The 14,986-nt window shown below is 50.1% G+C and overlaps 1 protein-coding gene across 1 annotated transcript; it reads right to left on the reverse strand.

Moving 5' to 3' along the window:
• Window positions 1–456: 456 nt before the first annotated feature.
• Window positions 457–13,676, reverse strand: MFNG (MFNG O-fucosylpeptide 3-beta-N-acetylglucosaminyltransferase). Its single transcript, XM_056482227.1, has 8 exons — window positions 12,387–13,676; window positions 8,091–8,139; window positions 7,490–7,592; window positions 7,249–7,402; window positions 6,148–6,233; window positions 4,705–4,870; window positions 4,098–4,183; window positions 457–3,250 (listed from the first exon to the last, which is right to left on the reverse strand). Exons 1-8 carry the CDS (start codon window positions 12,723–12,725, stop codon window positions 3,184–3,186), a joined length of 1,050 nt encoding a protein of 349 aa, XP_056338202.1. The 5' UTR covers window positions 12,726–13,676; the 3' UTR covers window positions 457–3,183.
• Window positions 13,677–14,986: the final 1,310 nt, after the last annotated feature.

Here is a 14,986-nt window from a genome sequence, read left to right on the forward strand (position 1 = left end):
AGAAAGGACAGTCATTAGCATTTTTTTTTTGCACTGTCAAATAGGGCTTTTCTTATAAAAATTCTTCACGCTAAGGGGAAAGTGAAAAAAAGATATTGTTAACATGAAAGCCTTATTTAATATTTTACATTTCAAATACTGTAACTGCTTTTTTTTTTTTTTCCCTTCCTTCTCCTTTTTCTGAATTTTTAGTATACAGTTTAAACATCATTAATAGTGCTGGTTGCTATGGTGTTGGGCAGGCAGAGGTGTCTGTACTTGAATCCTTGAACTACACTTAATGTTGTACAACAGCAGGGTCATGCCAACACCCTTGACTTTGACCCCATTTTTCCCAGTAAAATATAAAGACCATGTCTCCAATCCTTTTCTTTCTTGGAAGAGGGCTTTTTTTTTCCTTGCAATGAGAAAAGGAAGTGTGAGCTAGAGAAAGGTAGAGATATAAAAACAAAACTAAACAAAACAAAAATACAAATTTAATAGCCCCAGCGGAACCTTTCCAAAATCTTTGTTACATCAAGAGAAAGAGAATAAAAAAAGACAGCCCCCTGAAAAGTTTCACATGAGATTGTTTCTCATTTTCCCAAGCAGCTAAACATTTTAATAAACTAGGAAAATGAGACTGTAAAACCACAACATCTGACAGCAAGCCCCAGGGGCAGGAACCATTCCTGAAACTAATTTTAACTCATGTTTGAACGTTGATCAGATTTCATGTGGTGAATGTCCCATTAAGCTGTCTCTCTGTTCTTAGAGAAAACCTGGTTTCTTTTGTCGAAGCTATTTTCTTTCCAGCGTATTGTCGTCACAGGCATAGCAGGACTTTTCTGTCATTCATTTCTCTGTGGCCCAAGAGATGCCCTGCCCCAGACATCTTCTCATCTGTTCTGTTTCCTTATGAGACAAGACATTTTCCACAGAAGTGGTACTTAACTGCTCCAGCAACAAAATCCAGCCTTAAACGGGTCCCCATGCAGCCACTCAAGGATTCAACCCATTAAACATCTGATCTTCAGCCATGCAAAAGGCACCAGGTCAATTCAGACCTGCTGAAGCCAGGATCCAAAGCAAGCTTTCAGTTTCTCTGCTTTGCTTTTACCCCCGGGAAGTGAAGCTGCTGTACCAGTTTCCTCACATGAATCGCATTTTGCTCTGATTGTCACCAGGACATCTACAGACAGGACCAGCTTTTTAACTCAAAGTCTCTATTAACATCAGCTGAAAATATGAATGGGGAAAGATGACGTATCCAGGTAGTGTAAGTTTCTCTTGAAGACTCATTCCTTCTCACAAAACCTTATTTCATCTTCTGGCTGTGTTCTGATTCTGCCACTACTCCTGTGGGGCAGGACTTCTTAGTGCTGCATCCCTCTTCCAATAGCTGTGTCTGTTTTGTGCCACGTGGATTCTTGGCTGGCACAGCTGTGCCTGCTCAGGATGAACTTCTACTTCAAAGGCCTTGGAGTCAACACAAGAAAGCAAGGCTGTGTGCTGCTACACAAGCTGATTAAATGCCAGTAAGAATGGCCATGTTGGAAAACAACTCTACAAGCTCCTGTCTTCTGTTTTTCCCAGAAATTAAAGTGCTTGTTCCTTTTTACATCCTCCTTTGAAGAGGTTGAAGGTCTTTCTGACGCCTTTCCTTTAAACTTTGTGTGCACTGTGTAGGAGATGCTGGTGCTTGGGGGTGGAAGGAGGTGACAGAGTGGCCAGTTTTCAAAACAGCAAAGCCACAAGTGACAGTAGCCTTTGGCTCTTCCAGCCCACCAGCAGCAGTCTTAGTCACATCAGCAGCAACAAAGCTGAGCAGCTCTTTAGAGAAAGGGCATTTGTCCTTTCATCTGGAGATTACAGGATCTCTCACAGATCCCAGCAGTCTGTTTTTAAATGCTCTTTAAAGAAAAATACCTGTTTGTGGCACCACTTGCCATTTGAAACAGCCTCTTTGCCTTCCAGCTTTCCCAGCAACACCCTCCCCCAGCCACTTAACTGTGTGTGCAAGGACAAAATGATGCCAAAGTTCATTCCCCAGAAAGGACCACTGCCCAGCTTTCACACCAGGCACTGTATTGAGAAAAGGACCCTTCACAAACATGCCAGAAAGGTTGTAACCTATTTGGATCCACTCCTTCCCTCTGTTGCACTCAGCAGGGAGAGCAGGAAGCCAGAAAGCTGCTAATAGCATCTGGAGGAAAGACCCACAGAGATAAAAAGCTCTTTGCCTTGCTGTTTCCATTCCTTCATGACTTAATTTTTTTGGTTGGGGACAGAAAAGATTATAAAGCTGTAACCTCTAATCCGCTCCTGAGCAGTCCTTCTCCATCTCTTCCTTTCTCCTCTCTTTCAGCCAGTTCTAATCCTTTATGTCTCTTCTCACAGATAGGAGCTGGAGTCTAATCTCAGACGACAGGTTGGTAATTAGAGCAAGAGATTATCCTGACCCCACATCAAGAAGGTAAGAGGAGAGGAATAATGCAGCACCATACAAGATCAAACTTCAACATTCAATGCAGGAGCCATCCCCATCTCACTCAATCTCCTCCTGGCTCCTTACCCCATGCCCTCTCTTTTGTCCCAGCAGAGCAGGGGATTCCTGATTCTTTGTACTTCCTGCCCATCTCCCTTCTGTTGAGCAAGGACTAAGCTTTTCCAGGATTCATTCAGCACAGAAATGGTCACATTTTCCATTTCCATAGACTTTGACTATGCAGAGACTCAGCAGGTCTGTGGCTGAGAAGTGTAGGCAGTAGGGGAAGCACAGATATGGAGGAAGAGCCCTGCTCAGAGAGTCTGGAGCTATGATATGCTGCCACCCATGAGGAGCTGGGCACCAGGTACACACACACAGGGCCCTTCTAGTCCAGCAAGATGCAGCCAGGGCACAGAGCAGCAGCAGCAGCTACCCAGATGTCAATATCTGATCCTCAGTCTGCTCAGAAGGCATACTGCTCCCATCCCTTGCACATATCCCAAAACACATGAGAAGCTCATTCATGTCCAGCCCATCTTATCCATCTTTGGATCAGACCTTGTCTCTTGTCCCTTTGAGGACCAAGAAAGCCATCACAGAGCCCCAAGACCACCACAGTGAAGGTGAAATTGGGAGCACCCAGCTTCTTCAGTGTCCCACTCCCTACAGGTGAACAGGTGCCACCTGGATCCACTGTAGCTGAGGCTCAGGCATCACCAGCCAACAGCCTGCAGGCACCAGGAGGTGTCAGGATAGAGGTGGCAGTGGAGTGATCGAAACCTGCTGGGGAAAAAGCAAAGTAAGGTCAGAGGACAGTTTTTACACCAGCACACAGCTAGAAGATGGAAGATCTCTCCCTCATGCCCAATTCCACATCAGGCACCCACCCTGCACCACAGAGCTCAGGACTGGTTGTTTTTTCTCAGCATTCCCAAAGATGTCTTTTCTCAGCAAAGCCTCCCTCTGATACCCAAATCCAGCTCTAGCCCATAGAGCCCAAGCCCACAGCTCACCCTGATCACAGGCAGGGAGATGGGCACTGCACCAGTCCCTGCTACATGGTTCTGCTGATGTTCTTTCTACCACATAGCTGTTTCCCACCCCTGCTATCTCCAGCCAGGATCTTCCTACTCAGGCTCTGCAAATAACAACTTTAGGTTTGTTCACTCAAAGAGGAGAAGGTAAATCAAAGAACAGTTTTGTTTGCAGTCAGCCTGAAGTGAACCTTTTTCTTTTCTCCCTTCAGTTTTCTCAGCAAAGCATAAAATGAAAAAACAAGCAGAATTTCCTTTCCTGAGTTTAAAAGAACATTTCTTTCCTGTCCCTGAGGTAAAAGGTTAGCTTGTTCAGCCTCAAAATGGGAAATAAACAGCAATACTTTTGGCTTAGGCATTGTCCAAATAAAATGTTTTGAATGCTTCGTTTCTTCCCACTCACCCAGAAAGGTTTGCAAAGTTTATAAGGGGTCACAAACAGCTTAATTCTGGGGTGCCCCTCACCCAATGTGACTGTAAGGTTTCTGTCTCTCCCTCTATCCCTCCTGTACCCCATGGTGCTGCCTCCCCCTCCCAGCCTGTTGTCTAAGGGCTCACACAGCAGCAACACCCAGAGCACTCATGCCCCACACCTTGAGGGATCCTCCTGAGGTGAGAAGGGGCCACTGAGCTCCATGACATTGAGTTTGTTCTCAAACACACCATAGCTGAGGGTGACCTACAAAGTGGTGAGAAAGGAGTAGAAAGAATGAGATGAGCTCAGGAACAAGGAATTTGCAGTGGATGACAAAAACTCCCATTCTAGTTCTTTCTCTGCTGGCTTGGCCTCTGCTTTCCACATCTCTCCCATCTTCCTTCCCATGATGGTCCACCCTACTAGTCGTTTGCCCACTAGCCCTTTGCAAGGCAGACACAGTGTCATGTCAAAGGCCCTTTCCAAATCAATCATCCTTTCTGCTTGTCCTTGTGTCACATTCCCCCAGGGATGCCCTCAGTCCTCCCATCACTCCCCATATATGTGCTCCCCACCACTGATCCCAGGGCACCATGACTGGCAGCTGCGCTACAGGCAACATCTGCTCCTTATTTCAAAGAGGCATTTGTCAGGAAAGCCTCCCCAGAAGAGGAGATGATTGATTTAATGCACATCAATGCCATCAGTGGAACAACGTGCCTGTAAGCTCCCCTCCACTTCTCCTTCCTCACACACCTCCCTCTTGCTTCCTTTCCCCTCCTCACCTGCTGTGTGAGCTGAGAGGTGGGGATGAGCTGCAGGTTCTCCAGGTGGGAGTGGAAGAGTGCACTGGGAGTCAGCTGCCCACCGACTTTGCACTCGATGATGTAACCCACGGTGCAGTCATCCGGCAGGCGGATGAGCTCCGAAGTGCTCAGGAAGTTCCTGCCACTGGAAGAGAGTAGGGCTGCATGGGTTAGGAAAAGGGTAGGGGCAGATGTAGGCATCCACTAGGGCAGGACATTACTGAAAATCAGAGTAAATCCTGTAACTAGGCAAGAAATCCCTGAGTTCCACCTGCAAATACTTGGGCATGGGCTTGTTCTTTCACCATTGCCAGCTATGCTGTCCCTGATACATAATCCAGGTCCTTGGTAGGCTGATCCAGAGAGCTGACAGACTTCAGTGAGTCACTTCTCCACCTGTTTGGTGAAGTGCACTGAGCCCCTGGGGGGTCAGACATGTCATCACAACAGTAACAGTGGGAGCACATGGCCAGGTCCAGGGGGAAGAAAAACAAAGGACATGCAGCTTGGATAAGCCATCTACTGTAATGTAACACCACACACTTGGCCACCTTTTGATGACAGGCCCAATTTTAAGGCTTCTGGATTTGGGATTATTTACACAGTGTGAAGCACTATCTACTGCAACAACCTCCACCAAACTGAAATGTGTTTTAAGCATTTTTCAAACAGTAGTGGCAGACTTTATGCCAGGTTAGGCATTGTCTATCTGTGCTACTTTTGCTTTACCCTAGATCACAGATCATCCTCTTGACTGGGTCTACCATAAAATACGTATCATGGGCTTTAGCTAAAGCAGCCACCTGGTGTGGATGAGATCTGTCCTTCTGGGTATGCTCAGATCTGGTTAAGGCTGGCATAGCCAATGCCTACCAGTGTACATGCCTGTGGTATAACCTAGGGCATCACAGAATACATCATCTTGTTCTAAGCTGGGCTAACACAACCTTGTGACCTACCCCTGCTCTCCATGCATCAAGCTGAGGAAATGACAGTGGACATCACAGAAGGCAAAGAGAGTTTGGGGTGAGGGAACACAAAATTAGCTCAGGAGAGAGGTCAGAAAGCTGGAAAGAGGCAGATGAAGGGGAGATGAGATAGGCAGATAGGAAAAGAGTCAGATGCAGCTGATAGGGATGGGAAGGAGTGTGGGGAGTAACCAAGAGCCTTAAGGAGATAGGGAGAGAGGAGTACATCATCCCATGACCATGTTTACTGATGTGCCTGCTCTTGCCAGCTTTCAATCAGTTGGCAGACCCACCCACTACATCCTTCCTCCAGTCTCACATCCTGCAGATGTGCAGCACACAGCACTCTGCACCTCTGCAAACACCACATGCACAAATCCAGGTCTGACACTGCCAGGAATTGATGTGCAGCCATGTTGCTCATCCCCAAAGGCTCCCACACTCCCCAGCTCACCTGGCCCAGGGCACCATCTTCCTTGCCAGCTTGTGGCTGATGCAGAACCCAGCCCCTCCCGTGGCAAACCAGAAGCGCACGGATTTCTGGAGAGAAACACCAGAGAAAAGCAATGGCAGAGGCTCAGACAATACCACACCCCCAGAGGTGGGAATGCTGGAATTCCAGCTTTGACATCAGGACCAACACAGCCCTATTGTCACCCCAGCCCCCTGACAGCTGCCCAGAAGGAGTTGCCAGCAGTACAGCATGGATTTTCACTTCCTCATTACTGGAACAGCCAGTTACTCCTGGGTGCCCAGGGCAGGCTTATGTCCTGTCAGACATGTACCCAAAGGCAGAGCACTCTGCCCCTGGGATGACCAAATTTAGTCAGCACCTACAGCCATGTTCAGACAAGATGGCAAGTTTTCAGCTGTTGACATTGCTCTTGGGACCTGTCTCTCCTTGCAATACTGTGCTGGTTTTGGCTCAGGTAGAGTTGACTTTTTCCACAGTGGCTGGTGTGGGGCTGTGTTTTGGATTTGTGCTGAATACAGCACTGATGATATAGAGATGCTTTTGTTATTGCTAGGCAGGGTTTACACACAGCCAAGGCCTTTTTTGCTTTTCTACTGACCCACTGGTGAGGAAACCAGGGGTGCAAGGGAGGTTGTCAGGAGACACTGCCAGGACTGGTGACCCTAACTGACCAAAGGGATATTCCAGACCATACGACACCCTGCTTAGCATATAAAGTATGGGGAGAAGGAGGAAGGGGAGGACATTTGGAGTAATGGTGTTTGCCTTCCCAAGTCACCATTACATGTGATGGGGCCCTGCTCTCCTGGAGGTGGCTGAACACCTGCCTGCCTGTGGGAAGCAGTGATTTAATTCCTTGCTTTACCTCGCTTGTGTGCATGGCTTTTGCTTTCCCTGTCTGTATCCCAACCCACAAATTTTCTACCTTTTGCCCTTTCGATTCTCTCCCCACTAACTCTGGTGGGGAGAGTGAGTGAGTAGCTGCATGGGGCTTGGCTGCTGGCTGGGGTTAAACCACAACAAATGTGAGCCAGACACCAAAAGAACCCAGTGCCCCCGCAGCACCACCACAGGCTGTACCGTCTGGTTGTTTGGCAGCGTTTCAGAGGCCCTGATGGGTCGGTTCAGGCTGGGTTTGCCCAGGTAAACATCCCACGTCTCTGCGTAGGACGACAAGAGCTTCAGGAGCGCCCGAGGGTTCAGGTAGTTGTCATCATCCAAGTGGCAAAACCAGCTGGGGCAGATGGGAAGACACAAGAAGTTTGCAGTAAGGAGGGTGCCTCTTGCTCTCAGGGGTGCCCCCATGGCAGCCCTGCCTCACCTCAGGCCGCTGGCCAGGAAGGCGTCGAACTCTGCAGCCATCTTGCAGGACAGGGCCAGGTGGCTGTGCTCGGCAGAGCAGTTGGTGAAGATCACACGGCCACCTGCCAGAGGAGGGAAAGCTCAGAGCCAGCCCACTCTGCACGGTCACAGGGAGGACATCTGGGCAGGAGGGAAGGGATTTGTTCACAGACAGTCTCCTCATGGCTCCCCAAAAGGCATCCAAGCCCATAGTGACATGGGTTCCACTCCTCCTACCAAGAGATGAAACCTGGACAAAGCCAAGAAACTTGGCCAAGACTAAAACGCCTGCACACCACATGTCCACCCTGCCCACTGCCAACCATGATGCAGAGGTTGAGGGGCTCTGTCATGTGCTGCTTCTACCCATGGATGCTTTAAGCAGACAGCACCCTGCCTCCAGTGGGCTGCATGCCCTGGGGTAAGCCAACAACACCAAATCACCACCACAGGACACAGGGAGAGGCGTGTTTGAACAGACAGTGCAGGACAGCCAAACCTCACACCAGAGCCCCTCTCAAGGCCAGGGCGGTTCAAGGGCTGAAGGTGGAGTAGAAAGGTATCATAGGACAGGTCATTACCCATTCTCCTTTTCAAGGCATCATCTTCTTCATCAGTGAAGATGTAGGTCTGGGAAAACAAGGAAAAGAGATTACTCTCAGGGATGGAGCTGGTGCTGCTCCTGGCTGCCCACTTCTTCCTCCCACAGCTGCACACACTTGGAGTAACATGGTTACCCCACTCCATCCTCTGCTGCTGTACCCACTCCAAGGCAGCAGATAAAGAACAGAAGGATGGCTGTGCTTCCCCGTCCTGCAGGGCACAACCACCAACACTTGTGTGGCTTCATTTTCACTGCCATCCCACTGCCTTGGGAACAGGGGACTCCTGGCACTGAGTGAGGGGGAGAGGTAGCCCTGGATTAGGCACCAGTGGTAGAAAAATTAAAGCATTGTGGTTAAATGATGCTTGGGTTAAAAGAACATCTGCTTTGTGTGTGAAGTGTGCACAGCCCCCTGCCACTTTCTGCCCCCTCCTCCTCCTCCTCCTCTTCCCCCACTCCCAGGCTTCTCTAATCCCCCTTGCTGCCATTATGTGGCACATCTCCCCCTCTCCAGAGCCAGGCAAGGATCAGGGCTGGTGGAGAAAAGCTTTCCTCAGGCAGAAAATGAGCTTTCACGAAATGAAAAAGGAGTCGCGAGCCATAAACAGTCTCCCCACCAGCTGCCCACAGGCTGGTTAAACACAGCACCTGCCAGGCACAAAGGGAACAAGGCAGGCAGACAGAGCTCCCAAAGGCTCTGGCAGGGAGACACAAGTCTCTACATCCCCCCACACCCACCTAGCATTTGGGAGATATATCCCTATCCAGAGGACACAGCAGGAGGAATGTTGTGCACCTGTCAATAAGGCAATAAGGACCCTCAGAGATCACCTGGCTCAAGCAGAGACAGCAGGATGGTTTCATGGTCTCAGATGGATGAGCTACAGCGCTTGGTGAATTACCCTCCAAGAGCTGAGCTGCAGCAATGGAACATGCACACATTCCTACCCCACCCACCAGTAAAATCTCTTAGTTAAAACCATTTTCAAGAATCATGTGACAAGAAGCAATTAGCCAAGTCTCAGGTAAAGGAGCTGCTCTGGGTCAGGGGACCATATCACAGCCTTCAGGCAAAGCAGGAATTGTCAGCAGCATGGGATTTCCCTTGCCAGCATGTCAGAGTTAGAAATTTCCACTATGGCAAATATTTTCATTTTAAGAAAAACAAAATCTGAAACTGTTGAAACTTTCTGACATTAAAAAAAAAATAAAAAAAATAAAAACACAACCAAAAAAATCCCCAAAAATACTGTTGCTGGAAATTACTTGCTTACAGATATAAAACCAACTAGATATCACGTGTCTAACAAACATCACATCTGATTAACTTAAAATAGCAATCTGCCTCTTTTCCAAATTTTCTACTTGTAAAAATATTCTGAAGTTCCCAGTTTTCTCTCAATGCAAGATGGGAAATGTGTTTTCTTTGCAGACATCCAACACGTTTCTGTGGAACCCAAGGATGAAAGTATACAGTCACCATAGGCAACATCACACTGTCCAAAATAACTGGAAAAATGGAAATATGAGTATGGGGACTAGGCCAGTCTGATTTTTCTGGCAGTTTCAAACTCTGATCTCCATGACACACCTGGCTGTGCTCAAGAAATGCAAAAGAAGATCACAATAGCACATGCAGCTGCCTCCATCCTCATCTCTCCATCCCTCATACCCCTCAGGGTGGGGAAACCTGGAGCAGCAGTTGCTGCCAGAGATGAAGCACAGAAAGTATTCCTCCATTCTGGAGTGGAGAAGATGTCTGTGTAGGAAAGGATGTCTGCTGGACAGCAGTGCAAGCAGTGCTATGGAGCCACTGTGTCAAACAGCTTTTTCTGGCAGCTCTTCATAAACATAAGAGCCCTAGGAATGGATAAACACTAGACTTTGAGACCCCCTCACCCTGAACTGGGGAAATAGGCTAGCAATAAAAAACTAGGAAAAGGGAATAAAGACGTGGAACCTGACAATCCAGGGCCATGTTCATTGCCTAGGCTCCCAGGGTATCCTTTCTCTATGAAGAAACCCTCTCTTGCACAGAGAACAGATTCAAAATCTGTGGTCCGTTCCCCTCACTGAAAATCTGAAAGCCAGTTCAGGATGGGCCCATCTCACACTTTCCGATCTCTCACCAACTGCATGTCTTCAGATTAAACAGAGCAGTTTCAGAGACAATCTCTCACTCTTATTTTCTACCTCAAGAGGGTCCAACACAGAGGATTTTTAATTTGGCTCCTATACAGTCTGTCCTTGCCATCAAAAGCACAGCTGTTCCTGCCTCCTGTTACAGTCACCTAAGCCTGACCTGGGAGGTCTGGGTTGCTTCCCCCAGGAGGAAACCATGCAGGCACCCAGCTCTGAAGCCAGGCTTGGCATCAGCAACACAGCCAGCTGCTAAAACTTCCCTGCTGGCCACTGGTGGAGAAAGACTCACTGAACTGGTCTCCACCCATGATTAAGGGCAAATGAGACACTGGATCAGCCCTAAGAGAAGGCAGCCTCTGCATATCAGGACTTCTGAAACCTGAATTTCTCCAGGACTGGCTCCTAAAGCCTATGTCTCTCCATAAGGACTCAATAGTAGGAGGTCTGGTGCACTAGTCCTGTCCCCACAACAATTAAATGTCCTTTGCAAATTGCAAGTAGTCCTTTTTTTGCTAAGTGAGGTTTTCTATATTGTCAGATTTTCAAAACTAACCCTTTCCTGTAAACATAAAAAAAATCCTTAAGCAGGAATATATTAAAAAAAAAAAAAAGTTTTTGACTTTCATGTACTTTACCTCCCTTTATGCTCCCACTCCCCTTCTCTCAAAGCCATTTCATAAAAAAAGCAAGAAGAAAAACACAGAAAATTGCAAGCTTGCAATAAAAATCGATAACACTGAAAAAACTCTATTCAAAAATGAGAGACACTCCCATTCTACCCCTTCCTTCCTATTTTCCTGCTCAGTCTGTGTAGCTTTCCAGAGGCTGGCAGCAGCATGGAAAATTCAACACCTCTTCTAAGGTTTAGACATCACCTGCATCACAGAGGGGATCTAATGAATCTGGGTAGCGTGCATCTAATTCCTGTCATCAGCAGAATGGCCAGACACTGATTTGTCAAAGAAAGGAGGGCCAGGTGAATTGCTCCTTAAAAACCCACTGTGAAGGCCCTACAAACAATATCCTAATGCCAGTGCAGCCATGTGGTTGGGTTTGGTTTCTCCAAGGAGCTGCTGGGCTGGAGCTGGCCAGAGAGAAGAAGTGCATCTGGAGGAGGAAGCAGGACATCTCAGATGCTGAGGGGGACACACAGCCAGGAGAGGAAGCGTGCTCAAAATAGGACATGGCTTCCTGTGACGACCGCAGCACAGACCAGACAGTTGCAGCACCATGAAGTGGAAAACCACCCTTACCCAGAAAACCCTGCATTGCTTCAGGCACTCTCCTACCCAGTACCTCCACCCCCATCCCCCTTCCTCACTGGGGCCTGAATTTGCCTTACAGGTACCCATCACACACAGGCAGAGGCAAAAAAAAACACCCTTCAGGGCAGCCACAGGATTTCTTCTTTCTTGAGGAGCAGCTCTGCAAGGGAGGGAGAAAAGCACCAGAGCTCTGGGGAGTACTCCTGCCTACCAGTAAGCCAGTCTGCACAGCACCACTAATGTGGTGCCCCACATCAGTTTCTCTGGCAGGAAGGAAACTCTCCAAACTGTTTCAGCAAAGGATGGAAACATCGGGGCCCCAGTTAAAAAAAAATAAATCGAAATCAAGAATACACCCACATCACTTCAAGATCATGCACACGAAAGCATCTGTACAAGAAAGGAAAATATGGCTTGCGCCTGATGTGCTGCAGGGTGAACAGGGCTAACTACAGGAGGTCATCTGGGAGCCTGCCTGCCTTGTTCTCTTGCCCACTGCACCGCACCTTTCCAGGGCAATGGGTGTCCAGGCACAGTGACCAAGGGCCAGGGGAGCCTATCAGCTGCAAACCCAACAAACTCATGGCACTAGGAGGTAGACAGCCACCATTTCATACAGACACAGGATAGTCTGTGCATTCAGCCTGGTATGGCATCCTCACCAGCCTTTCCTATGAAGCAACTACTGGTGAAGTATTTTGCTGGGTAGCATCTCCCTTTGAATGTGGAGTGAGAAACAGAGAAAAGTACTGAGGGGCACTACAGCGTCCAGCTTCCCCTTCCTCTGGCTTTTATCCCCTTGCCCTGACACCCCATCCCTGCCCCATCACTAACAAGTTCTGTCTAGTCAGAATCCACACACTCACCTGTTCGCTGGCCTGGGATATCCACGTGTCCAGGAGCAGCTCCATCCGGCTCTGGTGAAACCTCTTGGTCGTCTTCACAGCTATGAAAATGTCCCCAAGCGTCAGGCTCCCCTCACTCCTGCGTACCTCCGGAGGATGGAGCTTGGGGTCCTCCTGCCCCCCGCCACCAGCTCCCGCTGGGCTCCCTTCGCTCCGCTGCTCTGGCTTCTCCAACATTCCCTCCCCGACCCCCGGGTACTGGGCAGCTTCCCGAGCCGCACGGTGCCGCATGGAGAGGAGAGCCACACTGGCGAGGAAGAGTGCGGCTGCGGAGACACCATGGATGAGCCGCCGGCCCATGGCTCCCAGAGCGATCCCGGGATCCTACGGAACAAGGACAGACTCTGCCCGTGCCTCCGCCTGACGCTGCCTGCTCTTCTCGAAGCCTCCGAGGGGGCAGGATTAGTCAAGAGCAAGGTCTTCAACAGGATGTGGTCAAGGAACAGGGTGGGCAAAGGCCAGGAAGGCAAAGAGTCAGCAGACCTGAAGGATCCCGGTGAAGCAGGAGGGATTTTCAGTACGGAGGGCTCAGTGACCCAGAGAGGCAAGGACAGACTGGAAAACACTGCGAGGAGACCGCACAGCCTGCCAGGAGGAAAGCGAGCATCCCTGCTCGCCACGGAGGGGCTGAGTGTCCCGGACCGGGTGCTGAGGGGGCGGCGAAGGAGATCAGAGCCATGAGCGGGCAGCCTGCGCCGAAGGCATCGGCTGCCCAGGGCACAGCAGCCCACAGAGGCGAGCAGGGAAGGGACAGTGCCTCTCCACCTGCTCCCTGCCCAGAGCACAGCAGCCCACAGAGGCGAGCAGGGAAGGGACAGTGCCTCTCCACCTGCTCCCTGCCCAGAGCACAGCAGCCCACAGAGGCGAGCAGGGAAGGGACAGTGCCTCTCCACCTGCTCCCTGCCCAGAGCACAGCAGCCCACAGAGCCCAGCCAGCTGCTCCCGCTCTGCCAGCCCCCGTCCCGCCTCCGGGCCGGGGCGGGGCAGGCCCGGGGGAGGAAGGATGGGGAAGGGGCAGGCCTCAGTCTGCCCGTGGGTTCCCCTCAGCGGGGCGGACGGCACCGAGGTGACAAAAGGCAGATCTGGGAGGACAGAGCTGTTGCTTGACTGATTTCCCCGCTTTTCCGTGACAGCTCAGCTCGATCTCTGCGGCCCTGCTCAGCCCCGTGCTCCTGAGAGAGGAGGGGACGGTGACACTGATGTGGGCTCTGGTATAGTTAATGTCCTCTGTTGTTCTTGCGAAGAATGATTTTTCCCCAGAAATTCCCTCAGCCCCAGACTTTTCCTATGGACAGAGGTCTGAATTGTTGCAGCTCCCTGTCTTTTAGTCCCAGCTTGCCTCCCAAAGCAGGATCGTGTGTTTCCTGCTGTCCCTCCTGCCACCACATCCCAGAGTCTCAAACTGGGGTGTGACCCCACTTCTGACACTCATCTCCCTAAACCATGACTCTGCTTCGGAAGGTTCCTTTTCCTCTGCCTCCTGCCCTGTCATCCCTGCCCTCTGCTCCATCTCACATCCCCACCAGGGTGTCCAAGGACATTCTGCTGCCCAGGTGGCTGTAGAACCAGTGACACTCACAGGAAGAGGTATGCCAGCACCCAAAAGCAGGAGGAAGGGCCTACTGCTTCTCTTTCAGTTGTAAAATCACAATCATTTGGGAGGAACTTTTAAAGATCATCCAGTTCCAAGCCCACTGCCAGGGGCAGGGACACCTTCCACTAGACCAGGACATCAAACCTGTCCTTGAACATTTCTGGGGGAGCATGGGGGGTGTGTGCAGTGTCACTGCTGAGTTTATATCCCACCCAGGTCCTTGCTCCCTGAACCAGGGCTGAGCTCAGCAATTTGTCCCTTGTGGCTTTCGTGCTGTCCAAGATGTAGCTTCCCCTTTTCCCTGGCAACGAAAGGGGATGTTTTCTCTCTTTGGAAAATCCCAGAGACCTGCAGGCACAGCAGCAAAGTGGCACCTCCAGCTCCTTCCTCACCCCCTGCCTTCACCCCTGGTCTACCCTGAGCCATGTTCACTTCCAGCCCTCTGGCTGCCAGCAAGGGATAGGGATATCAGAGACCCTCAAAAGGTGTGAGAGCCACTCCCAAGGACAAAGACAACCATGGAAGGGAAATTTTGGGGTCAATACCACAGATTGCTGCATGCTTTTGCTGCTTCAGTTAGATGTGGGGCAGATGACCGTGCAGTCCCCCTTACACTCCCTGTAAGCCACTTTACAGAGCGGATACAGAGAGACAACTAGCCCAGGAGGGGGATGATATCCACATCCCCATCTCAGCTTCCCTGTGCAGCAAGCGTGGGGACAGCAGGGTGGTAGTGCTCTACATAAGCTGCAGAAATCAGAGCGCCTCCTCAGGGAGCTGCAAGCTGTGGGCATCCAATCTCAGCATACCAAAAAAATAAAAATAAAAAGTAATAAGTTGGGGCCCAGGAGAATTGGTGGGGGTGTGGAATGGCTCCATGTGGAAAAGGACATCCCGCCCCATGCACATGTCAGATCATGGGGCCTTAGAAAAGAGGGGCAGGGCAGCCTGCCAGGGTCCCTCTGTT

The sequence above is a fragment of the Oenanthe melanoleuca genome, chromosome 1A, assembly GCF_029582105.1.
Source record: "Oenanthe melanoleuca isolate GR-GAL-2019-014 chromosome 1A, OMel1.0, whole genome shotgun sequence".
Classification (NCBI taxonomy): Eukaryota; Metazoa; Chordata; class Aves; order Passeriformes; family Muscicapidae; genus Oenanthe; species Oenanthe melanoleuca.

Excerpts from the sequence above, each read along its gene's own strand:
- MFNG (XM_056482227.1), bottom strand. The coding sequence starts at position 12,725 with ATGGGCCGGCGGCTCATCCATGGTGTCTCCGCAGCCGCACTCTTCCTC. Across the intron at positions 6,234-7,248 it reads CGCTGCCAAACAACCAGACG|AAATCCGTGCGCTTCTGGTT; the intron begins GTACAGCCTGTG and ends GTTTCTCTCCAG. Across the intron at positions 4,871-6,147 it reads AAGATGGTGCCCTGGGCCAG|TGGCAGGAACTTCCTGAGCA; the intron begins GTGAGCTGGGGA and ends ACTCTCTTCCAG.